This window comes from Hippocampus zosterae, chromosome 8 (assembly GCF_025434085.1).
Source record: "Hippocampus zosterae strain Florida chromosome 8, ASM2543408v3, whole genome shotgun sequence".
Classification (NCBI taxonomy): domain Eukaryota; kingdom Metazoa; phylum Chordata; class Actinopteri; order Syngnathiformes; family Syngnathidae; genus Hippocampus; species Hippocampus zosterae.
In genome coordinates, this window is record NC_067458.1 from 10,694,699 (window position 1) to 10,715,414 (window position 20,716).

General features: G+C 39.2%; 1 protein-coding gene across 17 annotated transcripts in view; it reads left to right on the plus strand.

The window, feature by feature from the left end:
* ptprsa (protein tyrosine phosphatase receptor type Sa) overlaps positions 1-20,716 on the plus strand; it is a 223,294-nt gene that overhangs the window by 140,322 nt on the left and 62,256 nt on the right. For 12 of the 17 annotated variants that reach the window (XM_052074413.1, XM_052074418.1, XM_052074423.1 and 9 more), the window contains 6 exons: positions 7,599-7,709; positions 9,706-9,717; positions 16,126-16,395; positions 16,563-17,144; positions 18,465-18,601; positions 18,710-18,854. In XM_052074413.1, coding sequence (XP_051930373.1) covers positions 7,599-7,709; positions 9,706-9,717; positions 16,126-16,395; positions 16,563-17,144; positions 18,465-18,601; positions 18,710-18,854 — 1,257 coding nt within the window. The remainder of the gene's footprint in view (positions 1-7,598; positions 7,710-9,705; positions 9,718-16,125; positions 16,396-16,562; positions 17,145-18,464; positions 18,602-18,709; positions 18,855-20,716) is intronic. The other 5 variants (XM_052074419.1, XM_052074422.1, XM_052074430.1 and 2 more) reach the window with 1 other exon arrangement.

Genomic DNA, 20,716 nt, shown 5'->3' on the forward strand with positions numbered 1-20,716 from the left:
GGTAAGTATGTCATGTGCCGTTCATGAAGGGTACTTTATTGCAAACAATCTCTGCCTTAGTCAGCAAACCATTAAATTAATACCTCTCTGATGCTGTCAATCAAAGCCAAGCATTATTATTCTCATAAAGGCAGGATTTGATTGAACTCTTGTATCAAGTGGTTATAAGGTTGTGATTGGGTGGCGTATATGTTACAGGTGACCCTGAACATTTAACATGATACAAACCATGTCTTGAAAGTCAATCTGAGATTCATTCTGACAATTTTCCATTAAATTCCGATTTGAACCAACTGTAACCCAGCCAAGTCTGCAATAGCTATAGCGTTCTGTGGCACTGTGGCAAGCTGCTGGGTTAATTTAGGTACATATACAGTTACAAGTGTAGTATGCAGTATGTTTTTACAAAGAAACCCATGACAAATGTATTGAAAGTCAAGTGAATGAAAAAACAAACAAACAAAAAAAAATCCATTGCCCTTCACACAAAGTAACACTGGTATAGCATAAGACCAAAATGAAAGTTGGAAAACTGGAACAGTTGCACTCCCTACCTGTGTCATCACCGAGTTCATAAGTGTCACGAGGCTGGCACAGACAACAATGGCATCACACGTTGGCCTCACACTGGTTTGACCACACTGCAGTGACCTTGTGGTGGTGGCAGAGTGTAACTGGGTGACAAAAAAAAAATATCCACGGAAGAAGGACCTGCCGGTCCTGCTGCCAGGTGGTCCATGAACGTCTTTTCCGCTGTGTCATTTTAAAAAAGTTCTGGAAAAGAATCTGAGTTTGTGAAAAAACAAATCTTAGTTCAGGTCACTGTTTGCTTCATCATTGCCAGTATCTGCACGATTGTGAAAGTATTCGGAATAGCTTATGTTTGAGGAATGTAAACTAAATGAAGCAGCTGTGATAGGCTCCAAGCTCATGTCATGACACTGAAACAGGACAAGCGTGTCTCATAGTCTTCTCTTCATAATATTTTTGCTATATTGTTTACTGCTATATAATGCAGGATCTTACCCTCATATGTCCATCTTTGCCACAAAACTGTTGTATATGAAAGGTATGAGTGCATGTCCATTTGATAATAGTTGACTTTCAATCAAATGTGTGTTGCGATGCAATGAGTAGCATTTGCGTGAGAAGGTTGGGAGGAAATGTAGAGAATGGAATGCCTCTGGCAAGCCTGACTGGCCTCAGAGCAAGAATTAGGAAGTGAGACTGGGCCAGTTATTTTGTTGATTGCCTACAGAAATCAATCAAGGCTTGCTGGAGCAAACTAATTGAATTACACAAGTGGGTCTGGCAAAGGGGTGTACAATTGGCAAAGCTGCTGCAAAATAATAACAGGCTGGGCAAATCACAACTTGAGGCACTTTACTCAATTAATCACTCATGCCTCAACCCATCCTTCTCTCCCTATTTTCCTCTCTCTTGTCTCTCTCTTCTTGTTTGGTCCTCAATCTTTTCATAGTTTTTATTATTTATGAAGTTATCGATTTTGACCTTCACTCAGAAATAAGAGTAGTGGTCCCCAACCACCGATCTGCAGCAATTTGTTCGGGGATTGCATATGGATTTGGGGTCGGGGGGGGGGGGGTGTTTAGAAAGAAAAGAATGATGAGCATAAGTAGTGGAAATTGAATATTGCACTCTGGTTCAAGTCTGTCATTGCACTTTTGTGCACAACTTCAAAATGAAAGCCAAGTAAAGCATTGCTATTCGTGTACAGTCATTACTTGTTTCACTATTATTTTGAAGTTGACCCTCGTGGCAACAATTCTACAATCACAAATAATCAAAGCTTGAAAAACAAAATTAACCTATTCCCCCCATTTGGTGAAAAATAGCAAGACTGATATGATAACTGATAACTGATATGTGTTAGCAGCAAACCTTTGAACACGTGGTCCTAAAAAATGATCACCTGTATTTTTCTCACCTCTTTTCGCTTGAGTGGTTCTCAACGGGCAGACCTTTGATAATGCATCCTGGTTGAGCAGCATTGCTGTCACTGCATGAAAAAATACCTCAGCCTCTATGGCCATTTTTCCCTTTGGAATGAAAATTATGATGTGTGCTTGCTGCACGATGCTTGGTAAATATGGACAGTGGAGGGCCACTGTGTGATCCTTAGGTGGAATTGTAGCCATTTTGTGGTCATTTATACATTTTCAAATCTGAAGGTGTCGAGTAGGGTGGAAAGTTAAGATTTTCAGACTGATTTTGAGAAGTCGCAGACAAACGTAGAGTCTCATCTGCGATTTTGAGTCGTCTTGACGCATCATAGCCGTGTAGTGTGACATACTCAACGATTTGTTGTGAGGTGTCTGGCATTTTAGAATTTATGTTCGCCATTACCACGTGGTCTGACATGTTGTCTGCCATCCTTCAACCAGTTCACCAATATTGACCAATAGAAAGAAAGCCATAGTGAGACTGGATGCGGAGTAAAAACAATCACAACGAAGTGTACAATATATAAAAAGTGATTTGGGAAGGGAAAATATTGGAAACTATACGTCACATTTGAACTCGTGCTACGTTTTCTTACTTTAAAGCTAGTAGCTGACTAATAGACATGGTCTCATTAAACACTTTTGTTCCCTCAAGCTTTTTTGGGAGAATAGATGGTCCAGACCAGATTATCTTTCTCTTTCTTTCTTTTTTTGACAGAAGCACACAACAACTGGGCACGGTCTGGTTGGTGATAGGCTTGTAGTGTGACATCTCGCCCAGTCCAAGACACAAAACGATATTTATCTGGTAGTCTGATAGCGTCACCATTGTGGAAGACAAAAAAGTCGTGTAGTTTGACAAGCCCATTAGACAGGCCAAAAGTTACATGACAGGGAGTGAGGTGCGGTGAGAGAAGTTGCATAACAAAAGTGTTTTTAAATAAATGAGTGTAGAAATAAGTCAAGATTTAGAAATGTTTCTAATGGGAGCTATTCTAATATCTGCAGGTAAGGCACTCCAGACCACTGGAGCCAGAATAGAGAATGCGATAGAACCTGCTTACTTCTTTTGACCTCTAAGAGTAACCTCAACACTAGCATATTGTAACCGGAAGGCACAGGATGGCACATAAGGTACCAAAATAAAAATATATAAATAAATAGGAAGACATTAAGCCAAGTAATATTTTATCAGTGTTGTGTGCTTAAGCTTTGATACCGATCCAAGTTTCAAGGTGATCTGGCAGTATATTGTGCTGCAATGAACTGCAGCGCTGAGATTAAGTACTAATATTAAGTACTAATATTATTGATGACATGTGACTGTCCATTAGTAGTAAAAGGTCTTTTGCCACTTTTGTGATAACTGTCTTTGTACAGTGATCCACCTTGAATCCTGAAAAAAAGAGTTCACATGGATTACCAGAGGCCGTGTGATCAAGATTCAAATGTAGCTTCACTTCACTCCTTCCTCATGTCTCTGATTAATTAAAGAAACCCCCCAACTCAGTAAGGCAGGCAAAACTGCTGCTAGCATACATTGTTCATGTTGGAGTACTGTATTGCCAAAAACGAAATGTTCCCAGTATGATATATTTTTTTTAGATTGTGCAAGCAATGAAAATATAAAAGAAACGATTAACTTTATTGCCTGATGACCGGTAGGCGCCGGTTGTTGCTATATCATGGGTGTCAAATTCAAGGCCCAGGGGCCAGAGCCGGCTCCCCATGTTATTTTATGTGGCCCACCAAAGCAAATCATGTGTGTCAAATTCCATGGTCCTTGCTAAAATCTGTACCGAAAGGTCAAATTGTTGTGCGTAATAAATGAGGTTGAGATTTTGCAAGAATTTTGTTTCTTTGTTTACACTCGCTTGAACAATAATTGAACAATTATACTTGACTGATTTCAAAACTATCATCCATCAATTCGTTGTAATAGTATGATGAGACGATGAAACATTTTTTTTTTTGTTTCACTGTAATAATGGCCCTCCGAGAGAAGACGTAACTCCAAAGTGGCCCGCAACAGAAATGAGGTTAACACATCTGTGCTATAACATTGATTGTGGTTGGAGAAATGGCAGTGGGCCAAGACCTAAATCTTAATGAAGCAGTGGTCAGACATAGGCGAAGTATATGAGAGAACCTTTACATTGGAGGTTGCGAAGTCCCAAATCTAAAATATTACCATTATTATGGGTTGGTTCACCGTTAACTTCGGAAAGTAAAAAGTTTCAGTTATTGTTTGAAATGCAATGCTAAAAGTGAATTATTATTAATATTAAAGTTGGCCATCGGTGTGTGTGGTCAAAACAGACATGTAAATCTCATGTATTACACTAAATGCGATTTATACAACTTCAACTGCTGTCCAATGTTTAAAACTTCAAAACCAGTAACTGTTAGTATGCATTGATTCAGAAAATTACTAATTGTAACACTAGTAATTATATGTTACATAATTGTAACATTCGATGTCCAATGTTACAATTATACATCTAATACAAGTAAAAGGGAGGAAACAAGCTTAACACACAGGGTGTGTCTTAAAAGGGTCGGGACTGATGGCACAAAAGATTTCAGACCCAAACTACAAACTATGACTCTTTCAATATGGGCCATGCTTTCAAGCAACACATCTACAATGGGATCCTGTGGAGTTTGCTTTGTTCAGTGAGAAGAAGCAAGAATTGTGGCATGAAAAACTTGGCTGCTTTACTGTGACAACATGCCTGCTTACATTGCCCTGCGAAACCAACAGTTCCTCACTGAGTAAAACATCGCCGCGCTGCAGCAACCTCTCAAACTCACCCAACCTATCGTTGCGCAATGCAATTGCGTTTGCAAGCTCAAAAGGTTTCTGCAGGGCACTCGTTTCGAAGACATCACAATGGCTGTGACAATACACCTGCAGTAGATCCCAAGGGAATCCTTCCAGCAGTGCAGTTAGGCATGGTAGACGGTTACTTCAAAGGGGAAGAATTGTAGTTTGTGGTTTGGATTTGTATTAGATCTACTGTGACACCAGTATTGAAACTTTTCTGACACGCCTCAGAGGATTCCCTGTAGGAGCACAGAAAGGAACCACAAGCTCCTGATGCTACTGGTATTTCTTGTCAGTGCTCGTGCTGTGAAAATGTGTCTGTGTAAGATACATTTCTCCAATTATTCCAGACCTGTTTCTCCACCAGTCTGCCAAGCCTCAGATCGTCTGAGTTTGCAAAGCGTGTGCTAAAAAAAATAAAGAGGTACAGTAAAATGGTAAACGAAATACATATGTCACAACTGTCAAACAAGGAACAGAATTTGGACCCAGAAGCAAACAGGACATGGAAGCTGATAAGCAAAATCCTTTATATAAAAAATATATATTTATAAAGTCCCAATCCCATACGACAAAATAAAGGGAATTATATTAAGGACCATAGCGACTGACATCAAGGACGCAACCCAAAACGCAGTCACAATATCTACAGTCCAAGGAGGTAGAATGAAACATTGGATTCATTTTGTTTAATTGGCCTATTGAGAAAACAGAACCAGAATGGCCAAGATAAAAAAAAGATGTGGTGTACCACTTTTCAGCAAGTCATACTTGATGACGTTAACCATTCTGCTGTAAGGAGTTTACTTCAAATACCACATTGGTTCACACATTTTATCAATATTCCTGCATTCCCACAAAATACAGGTGGAGCAAAGGCATTTTCTTTTCTTTTTTTTTTATCATTGGGTCATTTTAATTTTTACCTTTTGGTAGAACAGAATAGAGAGTGGTTTTTTTTTTTCCGTTACGGTATATTCATGCGAGACCTTTGTACATAGGGGAAATATAGGATTTGGCTACATCACTAGCGAACACCAGCTGGCTCGTGTATACCTACTCCTGAGTCTGACTGAGAGAGGCATGAAGTATAAATAGACTAAAGTTATCGCTCTGCTGCTCTCCCTCTCCCTTTTTACTGCATCTGCTCATCACTTTCTGTAGCTTTCTCTACCCAGCCTTTAAAATGTTACTTCTTCTACATCTTGTTTTATTTTATAACTAATAAATGCTTTTGTCTTTTAGTTGTTACTGTAGTTTGAGGAGAATCTAATCTAAACAAATGCTCACCCTTGTTTGAGTTTGTTATGCTTATGTCAATCACATTGCTGAGACCGAGTGTGAAGTAATGGTACCTGCGTCTTATTCTGACAGACTACACATTTGCAATTTTTCTTTGTGCCTTTTGTACTTGAAATAAAAAAGTAGAAAAGAAAGTCATTCAAAATTACATTTCAGAAAATAAAAAGTAGAAAAGTAAAAACAGAACAAGGCCATTTTTTTGTTTTGTTTAGTTTAACGCAAGCGTCTCCAGTTGTTCCAAAATGCTGCTGCTCGCCTTCTAACTGGTGCTCATATTGATTGTATCGTATTGATGAACAAACAAAAAAATAAATAAATAAGGGTTTACTTTTGCGCATATCACTAACTAACTCATAACTTGTGTTGGAAATTTGGTACACGAATGAGGTGGGTGGGCATCCATGAAAATGTGTAACTGTGTTGATCTCCATTAAGATGACTCGGTCTTGGTGGAGGTCAGCACTGAGTGTCATTCTAGTTTTGATTGTAGAGGAGATGGAAAGTAGCACCTCGGATGTAGTATATAGCAAAGTATTCTGGGTGGTGACTGGTACGTTGAGGCTTCTTGGATCAACACTAATGAGCTGTGTTGCAGCATTTGTCAGGGAAGCCTCGGCTGCAATCTGTTTGCTGAACCAGCCAGAAGCACTAATGATATCATCAAGACGTACCGTCAACTGTGCTCTAATGCAGAATGATGTGACACTCGTTTTTTCACCTCCCTCTCCACGCGCTCCCTCTTTCAAGTTGTACCTACATATTAGGTGGATGGAGTTCATTTGCACATTGTGGAAGGATAGAATATTTTATCTGCTAAGTGATAACTGGGTTTTTATCAAACAAGCCCCTACAGATGTGACCCGATCTAAAATGTAGGAATTTACAGTTACGTTAAAATAAATCACCCATGGGTTACATATTGAAAACGATCTACCTTGTTGTTCGTATAGCAACATAGTACTGTAAAAACAATGTTTTTATATACATGATACACACACACAAACACACTCGGTTATATTGTAAAGGAATTCTCATTTCTCTTGTGCCGCGTCTCCCCTTGTAAATGTTATGCAACTCATTTTGTTTAATGCCGTTTAGTGTATACCACCATCTCTACATCTTTGCCCAGTAGCTTTCTTGACATTTGCAATGTTACGCTTTCCTATTACTTTTGTCACATCCAAATGCTCCCAACAAATTTGGTGTGGCCGATTCAGCCTGCTGATTGATTTATTAAATTGTTTGTTTGTTTAATCTGAGTATAATGGATGCCGGAGGGGCACGCGGTTGGTCATGGTGAACTGCATTAAGATTGCAGAGAGAGGCACGTCTCGATGAAATGGTCCAGAGCTTTGCGAGATGCCGCCCTTTAGAGAATTTTCTGACTTTTTTGTGCACTTTCAAAAAAAAACTCAACTAATTGGAATACTCCCTCCTTTTGTCTCTTTCTCTCTCTGTCTCTTCCTTTCATTCTGCTTGTTTTTGCTGGATATTGTTGTTTCCAGGTGCTTTGCAGATTGAGAACAGCGAGGAGACGGACCAAGGAAAGTACGAGTGTGTGGCCTCTAATTTGGAAGGCGTCCGCTACTCGTCCCCCGCTAACCTTTATGTGCGAGGTAGGGAGAACACGAGTGTTAAACAAAAAAAGTGAAAGTCCTTTTTTTAGTGTTGAGCTTTAAGAATGGTAATTACTTCCCTTCTAGCCGTAGCTCTATTTTATCCAACTCGTATAAATATTTTAGCACTAATAATATTGCCTGCCCATTGTGCAAATGAATGTGCACTATAAAAGCCAATTGCGAAGTATATAGTCATTTGACCAACTAATGTTCTTCTGTGTTATGATGTAACACTTCATTTTGTGTCTTCCAATACCATGCCCAACTCGCTTGGAAGGAAATGCGTAGCGCAAGAAGCCGTATGTCTTTGCCTAATCGGTTGCCAGACACCTCTTAACTGTAATTGTGCACCCAAACAAATGTTTGCCCTCCATCCAACATGTGGACATTGCTTAGTTATTTTGTTATTTTCAGGTACTGGAACAAAACGGTAAGTCTGGATTTTGATTGCGTGAAAGAGGGATTAGTCACGATCACAATCAAAATCTTTAATTAAAAAAAAAAGTAATAATTGTCCATTGTCCACAGAGTGAGTAGCACTCATATGTAACATGTTATCCTCTGCAGCATAATTCCATAAAATTCCTTCGTTCTGCTACATTCTGTAATTTTTCATTTGATTTTTTTTTTACATGGTCGTACTCCCATTAGTCAGTTTTGGTCAGCAAAGCTATGGAAAGGAATCGCTCGACCACTGATGCAAAAAGACAATGACTCCCTGTTTAGTGAGGTTTAATAAAATGAAGCAGATGCACTTCCACCATGTATAATTTATATGGCACATATTAAATAAAGATGCCATCGGTGTCTACTCAGTTCGTTCCTTCTGCTGTGTACCAAATAACTTTGTTCCCGATAAATAATTCACTAGTCTGACATTATAAATTGGGTCAGGGCTGTTATTTGTACTTGCTGTTGCCATTGTCTCAACGCAATAGGCAAAAAAGTGCTTAAATGAGATAGCCAGCATTCAAAATACAATGCTGCAACACTCACCATATATGAGCTCATGCAATTAAAGACAAATTGCCGTCAAGAGACATCAATATTGCATAATAAGAATGGGAACACTTGGTGCAGTCTTGTGATTTGTGAGAGGATTCCTTGATCGGGAGACAACAAAAAAGTATCCTTAAATGAATAACTCATGCCGCTTCCATGAACGCTGGCTCCATCGCATGCCTTTAGTGAAACTGAGTTCACGAAGGTCATAAGGATTCAGGTGCCCTCACTCTACTATATGTAATTCACTTGAATGGTGTCAACCTTTTGTCTGTTTTCAGTTCACTTTTGTCAAACGATTCTGATACGTGATGTTGACAATGTTTTTGTTCACAAATTGCACCTGAGATTAGCAGCTGTAGTCGAGATACAATTGGAAGCATAAAACGTTGGTCCCAAAATTCTTCCCGTGCCACAATTATTTTGAACAATGTGTGTGTGTGTGACACAAACCCTTTCGTGATGTTGCAATTGACCCCTCGTAAAACATTCGGTCTCGAACTGCAGCTTCTAACTTCAGCCCAAGCGTGTCTCTTTTCTTTTCTATCGTTCATTAGTTTTTCCTTATTTTTATTTATTTAACTTCCTTCTCAAACAAAAGTGATAATTAACCATCAGTGGAACTTCTCCTTGTGGTCATGAGGAGCTTTTGAATATTTAAATTATAATACACATGATCTTTACTCCAGGGGTGCCTCACAGTTCTTTTTTTCCTTAGCGGCAACAATGAATGATCTTGATTGTTTTGGTTTATTTATTAAACATGGCATTTAATCAAGGGGTGGGCAGGAAAGTGGTCTTTCAAAATGGGTGTCACTGGTAGCAGGGACAGTGTGTGGGGGGGGAAAAAGGGAACAGGGATTTAAGCAAAGGGAAATGTAGCTGCAGCTAAACACCTTGAGGTGGCTTTTTTTACTCTCTCTGTGTTTCCCCTATTTTTCTCTTCTCCTCATGTCATTGTGTTCTGCATCAACCCCTTTACATCCCTCAGAGCTTCGAGAAGGTTGGTGTGTTTTTTTTCTTTTTTACTTTAGTGAACCCACAATTGAGGGGGGAAAAAAAATCTAAATGTTGAAAAAAAATCTAGTTAGATTTGCCTGCTACATTTCTCAATTCAGTTCTAAATTAAATAAATGATAATCCAGTCAAACCAAACTGCTAAATTAATTTGACAAAGCTTTTTCTACAAAGTATATTTCCAAGGAAGAAATGATGAAATAAAACCTGACAAGTTCGGGTTTTTGTTTACCTTTATGTTTGCATTGTGGGGCCTTTTCTCGTTTTGCATCCTCTGGTATTGCTTTTGCACAGAAAAGCCTTTCTTGCATGTGTTGTCATGGAAACCCAGCACGTGAAAATAACAGGACATGTTGCACGATGGAAGAATGTAACTGCGCTTGCATGCCTGTCCAGAACCACTTTGGCCGTGTTGGTCTTTTTTATGCTTTCTGTGTGTTCTCTCCCATTTGATCCTTTCCTTTGTTTTTCGAATAGTCACTTCCCCGAACAATCTGTTTTGGCTTTCCCTTGGTTCTCGTATTAATTTATGTTGTGATTATGGTGCGTTACGTCTATTTTTCGTTTTAATTCAGTTGGATTTCCTTTTGTCCCTTTCTCTTTTGAAAAATATATATTTTTTTTTTAATTCTTTGTGTTTTGACGGATTTGAGTTTCCTTTTCCAAATGATGCTACTGTGCTTCTTGAATCTTGAAATGCATGTGGTAATGCCGAATGAAAGTGTGGAGACAGCCGGTGTTTCTGTCATCTCATTTAAAAGGATCTTTTACTGAAAAAATAATAATAATTGTGCCTTGAGTGGGCATCATGATGATTGCACTTTAGGCCATCATGTGGATCGATAGCTGTTTAACGTTTACTTTATTTTCAAATACAATATGCTTGTTTTATATTTCAGATTGCCCATAATGAATTGTAATGGAACAATGAATTATATTTTGATTTTTGATAACACCATAACCACTCATCCACACGAGTTATAGCATGAATATGAATTAATGGGCTAGTATATATGGGAGTTTGTTGATCGATTACTTTTTGAAACGTGTAACATACAAACTATCAGACAGAGCCAGAAAATGACTATAAACACTTCAGTAAGCAAACTGGGCAAGTATTGGGTTGAGATCTTGAATTAAAAAAAATATATAGATATATATGCCTGCTACTCTGCCCTATTTAAGTAGCCCTTAACCTAAAAGTTAAAATCATAGAAAAAAATATATTTTGGCTCATATGATAGTAGCTCTAGTGCAATTCATTCTGATGGACACCAAAAAAAACTGATTTAGGAGGATCCCAAAGAGCATGTCCTTAAAGTGCATCTTCACAAATTACCACATGCAAACCTTTTTTTAATCAAGCCCAAAGTCTCAATTTGAAGACTTCTTGCCACCAATTAACTGAAAATATTAATTTGCTTAGAAACAGTTAAGTTATAACTGACATCGCAAGGTCTGGCAAAATCCCACTCCAAAAATAAAGAATAATGAAAAACTAGTGGCATATCGTCACTATGAGTTTGAAATGAAAATGATCACACGGTTGCAGAAAGACTGTGCTGTTCGGTATGCATGTGCATGTCTGCCCTCTTCTAATCATATCTGCTTGGTGTCAATTTGCTTGCATGTCTCGCTATGTATCCGTGTGTAATGTTGGGAAAGAAAGCTAGATTACACCTTTTGTTCTCACTGGCCAAATTAAATTGAAAGCCTGCCGTTTCTAGTGGACGTGTGTCTCCAGCCCTCATAGACTCATGTGTTAAAAATGTTTATATGAACACAGTCCCAAACTGAATGACAACAGGCATCTTTCTAAAAAAACAAAACCAAAAAAAAGTTACATTTACAAACCTCCGATAATTAGATACCCGTACAATGATTCCTGTCACATTTCTTTACATCACAATGTCCATGTTGATGAGGTGCCCATAAACCCTCTTTAGCATCAGCACAGCCAAGGTATTATTACAGGCTGACCCCCGCAGCTTCTATGTAAATGTTGTAGACTTCAACCAGAAAAGCAAAACGATCTCCATATAATGCCTGTGTCCTCAGGCAGCAAGAGGGTGTAATCTCAGCTTCAAGGTGACACTAAAGGCTGCACATTATTTTGGCTTCCCCATTCATTTTCAGGCAGTAACACCTGCCCTACCAAAGTGGCCAATAATGTCCACCTCTGTTGTTTGTTTGTTTGTTTTTTTGTTTTGTTTTGTTTTTTGGGGCTCACATTTCCCTCCACAACACCACCCACTTTTAAACTTAGTGGAGTACTCTGGCGTTCTCTCTCGACTGCTTTTCACCTCGTTCACTGTAAGTCTTGTCTTTCTCTCCACATTGGGGCTTGAAACAAGATAACCTATCCAAATAGAACTATATGTTTGTTTTCTTTTCCTCTCAATTCCAAATGGGCCGCTGGGCTTCTGCGCTCTGTGAATGAGAAGCCTGTCCATAACAATGGGATTTTATTTATTTATTTATTTATCTATCTATCTATCTATCTATCTATCTATCTATCTATTTATTTATTTATTTATTTATTTATTTATTTATTTATTTATTTATTTATTTATTTATTTATACTCCTAATTCCCTGTTTTGCGCTACAGTTTAGAGAGGAAAGCACAGGCCCATTCTTAAATGGCACAGTGTTGACTTGGCTCAGTGGAAGATGAAACACGATCTAGATACACGCATGCATGCATTATGGGGATATATACATACATATATATATATATATCATGCAGCCTGAATTAGTACCAGCCACAGCCGTAATACAATACCGTAATTCAGTTTAGCCTAGCGCCAAATTGTTTCTGTTTTGATTGAAAAGAACAACTTACTGATCAGTAACACAATATTCATTTATTATAATGCTGGCAATATTTATACAGTATGGTGATAAACCCCTGCGACAACAGGAATGGATTGGGAAGAACACCAACCAAACATTTTGAAAACACACAACGGATTTAGAAAAAAAAGAGAGGAGTCAATGTTTTGAATTTCTTTAAAGCTAGTTAGACAAAAAAAAAAAGACTAGTCCAGCTGTCAAGAGTTCACAAGCTTTGGCGAACTGAACTGAGCGTTACCTTGCAAAGGAAAATGTTGCTATAATCATGGTGGATGGTCTTTATTTCATCACTGTTGAGGTACAGAATGTTCAGATCGCAATAGTGGAGAGACAGCCTCATTCACCCAGCAGCTCCCAGTCCATTTGACTGACCTGAGCCCCTGGGAGAGAAGCGCACAATCATACACATTTTTATCCCGCCTGTCCACAGAAAACTAACCATTTGTCCGATGCTGTTGTTAGAATCGGAGACCAAATTATGGAAACACGAAACCCATCTGGAAAAAAAAAAACAACAACATTAAATAGCATGTCGAAAATAAATGAATGTTTTTATGCACAGCTACATTCCAGTATAGTCTCTACGGAACTGTGCGGATTTAGTTTTTGTTGTGGATTTGTTCATTTTAATTTGTCACCCATCATTTGTCAGTTTGTCTGGAACAGTCCTGTTTTTGGGGAGTGATGGCATGCTTGGAAGGGCTTGGTGTGACATTTTTGGATTGTACTAGTTATCGGGTGTGAGCCCAAGTGGATGGTGCACACCTGTATGTCACTCTTGCCACACCCATGCATGTCTGTGTGATGAATGGGCTGCCCTTTCACCTTTGTTTTAAAGGCACTCTTATTGATAAACTCGAATGCAGAGATCGTCTGTATACTGCCAACATGTGGTGCACTTCTGTTATGCTAATTTCACCCAAATGAACGCATTTAAGAAATGAATTTGGACTAAACAAACAATTACAATGATTATTTCCTAGTGCTCACGCTGATTTTTTCTTACAACGTTTTTTTTAAAATTATGTACACATCAAATGGGGATTTCCTTAAAGGTCAGATAATGCCTAAATTTCATAACTGTGAAATAGTGTCCAAGATAATAAATTGTTTGTCACAGAAAAGAGAATAAAATATGAATTAACTCCATCTTTTGAAAAGCAATCTTAAAAAGCATCAATAGGCCATTTAATCTCCATCTCCATCTCCAAATCAACCCCCACAACCTGAAAGCTCCCGTGTTGCATTTGCTTAGGTGCTACTGTATGTTTAAGGCTGTCCACGTGTAGTTAACTCTTGCTTTGAAGCCCCAGTGTGTGAGACCTTCAAACTCACTTAAAGCCATGGTCTGTCCTTTGCTTTGGTTTGGTTTGGAATCAGTCTCCTTTTCTATCTCCACACTTACGCCCTCCTCCTCCCTCCCTTTCGACAATACCCCCGCCCTAACCCTTCGCGTACTGTATCCAATATCTCTGTATGTCCACCAGTGCTTGTCGACTTTTATTTGTGTGCCGCCTTGCTGCTCAAGTTTCTTGTATTGTTCCGCCCTGTCCCGTCTTTTCTGTCTTGTTTCTGTCCGTCTCAACTTTTTCGTTTAATTCATCATTTTTTTACTCAGACATTTGTAGAAAGTTCCTTCCCTTTCTTTGATCGTATCTGCATCCCAACAAACACACGGACATGAAATAGTAAGAATGTTCCCAAATGTAGTAGAATCACATCATCATAAACTGTAGTTGTCGGTTTCATTTTGATTTTAAGTCCTAAATTAGTTAGCTTTCTCTTCAGATCCTCTTAAAATATTAATTCCGTGATGTACCAAAAATGAACTCTCTCTGGCTAAGCGGAATGAGCTTGCTCAACCACCCGATATGTGCAATGCCAGTCCTCCCGTGTTCAAATATTTTAGGAACAGTACGAACCTACTTGATCCTAATAAAGAGCAACACGTAAAGGCAATTATCTCACCTAAACATTAGTTGCTCACCTTGCACAAATTAAAACCAGAGAAAAACCATGCTTGGTATGAACTCTTTGCTCCTTTGTAAACATTCAGTTGCATTCCCATTTTGTGTCCCTATCTGGAGTGTTTATTGGGATGCCTATCATCCACATTATTTATGTCGTTCAACTCTTTTATACGACAGACCTCGAATACCACTAAACTACAAACTACATATGTGCACCATATACACAGTTCATCTTGTATCATATGCATCATGCTTCATTCACTGGCTTCTTCATTGCAGCTCCTTTCCATCGATTTTTTTCCTCGTTTCTTTCTTCTAGTTCTCATCCTGCCCTTCTTCATCAACATTTCCCTGTCAACTTTCTCCCTCCTTCACTGGATTTCTACTCCTTTGGATCCAGTTTTGTTTCTTGACTCCAACACTGTAATAGTAGAATTTCTTGCAACAACAAATCTCGTTGTTTGATATATACTTGTAGGCACACACCTTGATACTCTGATTTTGTGTTAACTGGGGCTGCGATGTGACAACGTGCCAAAATCACATCCTGTCACATTAGCTGAAGAAAAAAAAGTTTTCATTCTCTTGAAGTGGGTTACTCCCCCCCTTCCCCTTCTCCGAACCTCCCCAATCTTTTCTCTTCCTCTGTTAACTCTTTGCTCTTCTGTTCCCTTCCGTTCTATCCACTTCCCTAATACTTTGTCCTCTATCTTGTATCTCTTCCTTGCTCTCCAATCGTCTTTTGTCTGGGCATGCTAGCGACCCTTCAGTTATATTCCTCTATGCATTTTATCTCAATTTTTATCTCTGGTTTTGTTATCATTTATCCTTAATTTACCTCAATCTATTTATGCATGCTGTCTGTGAAACTGATAGCTGCATCTATCAATGGAACCGTGTCAGATCTTAAAAAGGCTTTGTCCAGTGGATCTACCCTAAACCACAAAAATCTTATTAAAGTTTCTCATCTTTAAGGTTTCAAGTTAGATGTAGGTGACGAGTGACAATCGGTGCTAGAATGTGTTTAGATCCCCAGACCCCAGTAACCCTACACTTCCTGTGCTATGGGAGAAGCCTCTAATGTCTGACTTCCTCCGTGGCCTGAGTGGACAGGAAGTACCAGGTTGCCATGATGGCCTTATTAATAGTACTATCACAAGGCCTATTTCGTTCCACTTTGGCAGGCTGTGATCAGGCTATGCTCTAGTTGGTTATGAGCAGCAGTTCAGCTCCAAAGATGAGAAACTCGTAATAGATTTTTGTGTCTATAATTGTGCTGTGATGGGTCAACTATTGGTCAATGGAACCTTGTTGCTATGAATCGTTGCTTTCTTGTTAATCTATATTGTTGTTGAAGCAGTTCTGTTAGTTTAGTTCCTTCTTCTTATGTGTATATTTTTTGAGTCTTTTTAGTTTGTGTTTTGTTCCCATTATAACGTTAAACTTTTTTTGTGTTCAAAACTTCTATGAGAAGGGTCCATTTTCATCGACCTATGTTGTTGCTTGTCTTTCTCCTTTGACTCTCTTTGCCCTCTTTGTCATCCTCTCCCCTCCTCATGCCTTCTCCCAGTCCGACGGGTGCCTCCTCGCTTCTCCATTCCACCAACGAGCCAAGAAATTATGCCTGGTGGGAGTGTGAACATAACATGTGTGGCGGTGGGGTCCCCCATGCCTTACGTCAAGTGGATGTTAAATTCTGAGGACTTGACGCCAGAGGATGAGATGCCTGTGGGTAGGAATGTTCTTGAACTGAGCAACGTCCGTGAGTCCGCCAACTACACCTGTGTGGCCATGAGCAGCCTTGGCATCATAGAAGCGGTGGCACAGATCACTGTCAAATGTAAGAGATAACAACGCTCACTGAGAAGGGAACATTAGAGGTTCATGAACAATGGACTCACTAGCAAAATTCACTTTTTGGGGGTTGGATTAAGAAAGAAATCTCTACTGGTATCTTAATAATTAACCATTAATCACACACAACCTTTTGTCCTGTCACCATAACAGCTCTCCCGAAGCCTCCAGGTACTCCAGTGGTTACTGAAACCACTGCCACTAGTGTGACCATCACCTGGGACTCCGGCAACCCTGACCCAGTCACCTACTATATCATTCAGTATCGTGCTAAATCCCCAGAGAGCAAGTATGAGACAATGGATGACATCACTACGACACGTTATAGCATTGGTGGCCTCTACCCCAACACTGAGTATGAAATTCGAGTCTCAGCTGTCAACACCATTGGCCAGGGTCCTCCCAGTGAACCGGTGGAAACCAGAACTGGTGAACAAGCCCCTGCCAGTCCGCCTCGTAACATTCACGCCCAGATTATATCCCAAAACACCATGATGGTACGCTGGGAATACCCAGAGGAACCAAATGGGCAGATTAAGGGCTATCGAGTTTATTACACCATGGATGACTCTCAGCCAATGAGCCTGTGGCAGATTCATAATGTCCAGGACAGCATTATCACCACAATTCCGAGCTTGGTTCCTCAAGAGACTTATACCATAAAAGTGCTAGCCTTTACTTCAGTAGGTGATGGACCCTTCTCAGAGCCAATCCATGTCAAAGTGCTGCAAGGAGGTAAGAAAACAAAGATTGACTTTTACTAGCTAGGAAACTGTGGTTAAAATACGATACAGTATATCGATGTTTTTTTTTCTTTTTTTTTTTTTACACTGTCAAATGATTAAATTACTATTGTGACACCGCATCAATAGCAGGGTAAAAGTAACCTGTCAAGACAGTCTAAACCATGCACACATTCCCACTTAGTGTTAGGTAAATTCTGCTTCACAAGGAAGAGGCAGCACAGTGGTTGACTGGTTATTACGTTGGCCTCACAGTGCAGAAGTGCAGGTTTCGATCCCGGCTCCGGCCTTCCTGTGTGTAGTTTGCATGTTCTCCGTTGGCTTTTTTCCGGGTACTCCGGTTTCCTCCCACATTCCAAAAACTTGCATGGCAGGTTAATGGAACACTCTAAATTGTCCCTTGGTGTGACTGTGAATGGTTGTTTGTCTATGTGTGCCCTGTAATTGGCTCGCAATCAGTTCATGGTGTATCACGCCTCCTGCCCGAAGACAGCTGGGATAGGCTCCAGCACACCCATGACCCTTGTGAGGGTAAACGGATTTGAAAATGGATGGGTGAATGATAGGAAGCACCGACATTGAACATTGGTCGATTTAATACAAAGAGGGTGTAGATCTAAATACCATGAAATAAAATATAGACTTCTGAACTTTTGTCTCAAAGTTTTCTTCTTTTGATCTCAAGCCCAAATATCTTCACCATATAACAAAATCAACGGAACTGACATTGTCATTCCAAAAGTTGTGCAGGGGACTGGATGTACAACCTGCGAATAGGGAAAAAGAAGTGGGAGTATTCTTTTTTTTTTTTAATTATATCCCCCACAATATTCAAACAATGCAGATGAACAGGAACATGTGTTCCGTGAAAAATTGGATTAGTGGCTAGGTTGGAAGGCAAAAAAAAAAAAAAAAGTTTGAATATTGTTTGAATATTGAAAACAATTGGTGTCTATGCTGATCTGTGCGAGCCGGGTAATATCATATATTAGGGCTGCCACAAAAATCTTTTTGGACTTGATTATTCCATGGATTATTTTATTGTGTAATGGACACCCCACATCATTTTTCCCCCTTCGACAATGTCCTTTAATTACAAAGGCTGCTCCACATTAAATTTGAGTTTGCCAAACTTGACATTTGAACACTATACCAACTGTTTAGCCATGTGGATGCGCTTTGGAGGAAGCTATGCTAAGTTTCCCAAACAAATTTAAATATGTACAACAGACTAATTAAAAACATGCTTTACTCGCCGTTTAAATAGTGATCAAACTAACTGTGCCTTGTTGTTGGCCAACGTTTGTTGCAGTTCCTGGCCAGCCATCCAAATTTCAAGTTGGAGATGTATCTGATACCAGCATTGAACTGACCTGGGAGCCAGCCTTTGACAAAGAAGGAATTATAAGTTATGAACTTCGCTACACCGAGGGGAATTTTGGTTCTCAGGTAAGCATTGCAGTGATGCAGGGACTGAGATGTACGCATTTCATCATTGATGATGATCCTGCTGCTGCTGATCATGATGAAGACAACAAATTTTCTCATTGACCATAGATCAAGAAAACTTTTGGACCGACATCCTCATACATAGTAGAAGGTCTCCGGCCAAACACGGAGTATCATTTCTCCCTCGCAGCTATCTCCAACAAGGGCATTGGAGCGTTCACCAACGACATGTCACAGAAGACCTTACAAGCCAGTATGTAGCTTTTTTCAATATTTCTGCTCCATTTTGCTTGCTTAACCAATTATTTGTCTCTATGCAAAAAAAAAAGCATTGTAAATGTTTTTTTTTCTCTGGTGTTGAATTCTGCACCAATTTTGAGCAATGTTTTCTTCTTAGACAAAACAGGATTCAAAGCTGAGCTGTGTTGATTCATTTTTTAAATTTTTTTTTTGACTTGTTTCACCGTTGTGTACATTTACACGTACAGTAAATTACCAATTGAATCATTTAGCTGAATTTCGACTTTAGACTGAGTGTTTTACAACCTTTCCAGTGTGACTGACCTTACTGGCTGATATAGCTGTGGTTCCGGATGCATTGGTTCTGTTACAAGTTTCTTCTTTTCTTTATCTTTGATTTTGTTTTGATATGAGCAAGTGCACTTCAATCCATATCACGAAGACACAAAAAATGTCACCTGTGCTTTAAATCCACCAAGGTTCTCTTATGAACTGGGTCACCATTGGGAATGATTTCTGGGATTTTGCTCACTAAAGAAAAAAAACTGTCATCCAAATGTATTCCTGAATTCCTGTCTAAATTTAGAAGAAAATACTAAATACTAAAAATAGAGCAAAGGCCTCCATTTCAGGGCCTTGTGAATATACACAATTTATATTTAATTTGCAATAACGCGATGAGCTGATTTCCCTAAATGCTTTCATTGCCCTTTTCCTGATTCAAAACTGCATTTTATTTCAAATTTGATCAGATTTAATTCAGGGTTGTTGTTTTTTCCTGCACATTATTTTCAGGAATACAGTACCCCACTTTAAAATGTTAATATGAACACCGCCCATCCCTAATCAGTGAAGGACAAAACATCCTTATACAGTGGTACCTCTATTTTCAAAATTAATTGGTTCCGGAAGAAATTTCTTAACTAAAAAATGTTGTAAGTAGAGACGCGCGTTTTCCATGTAAATGCCCTAAATCGTTCCGAGCCCCCCCCCCCTCCCCAAAATTCAGACATAAATGTTTCCTAAAGCACAAAAATGTATCAAAATATTTAACAAATACATGTTACAATTAGACTATTGCACAATAAATGAGAGTTGTTCATAATGTAAAAAAATAAAGAATTAAAATGATAGTCATTTAACTTTTAACTGCGTCGTCATCGTTTTTTGCCCTCTTTAGTCCATGTAGAAGTCCCTCTTAGCCAATGGGATGCCAGGATGATGTTCGGTAATAACCAATGTTAGAGCAGCTACAGTATAAGTATGTTGCATTCAGGAAACTCGGAGCTGTGGGTAGTAGCCCTAACCATATTTTTACCTTTCGTGTCTTGAAATTTCTTCCGTAACATGAGGCAATATTTTCCTGTTGAGACGTTTCTTAACTCGAAAATTTCATATGTAGAGATGTTCATAAGGAGAGGTATCACTGTACGTCTGTTATGTCACATTAAAAGCAATGGTCTGTTGCTCCTCTGTGACAATTGCCAAAGTTAACTTTGATTTCACTCAAATGTCAACTGGCCATTTTTCTTTTTCAAATATAGCTACCAATGTCCACTTCCCACCTAAACTGTGCCCACTTCCCACCTAAACTGCTGCACTGATTCAATTTGAACATTTTTTGTGATACTAAAATTACTGGTGCATAGGAGAGCCATGGTGAAGGAGAAGACAGCCTTTAACACATTTTCTGTTTCTACCAGTGCAACTTGTTGGCTGCCCCACACTCGAAAATCTGGGCACCGGAACTTTGAATCTACCACCTCACTGTTATTTGTTTTGTTTTTGGGGTTTTTTTTTGGTTTGTTTTTTTTCTGAGCAGCAGAGTTACACTGGCAGCGCAGCTTCACGAGGAGAGCGCCAGTTGCATGTGAC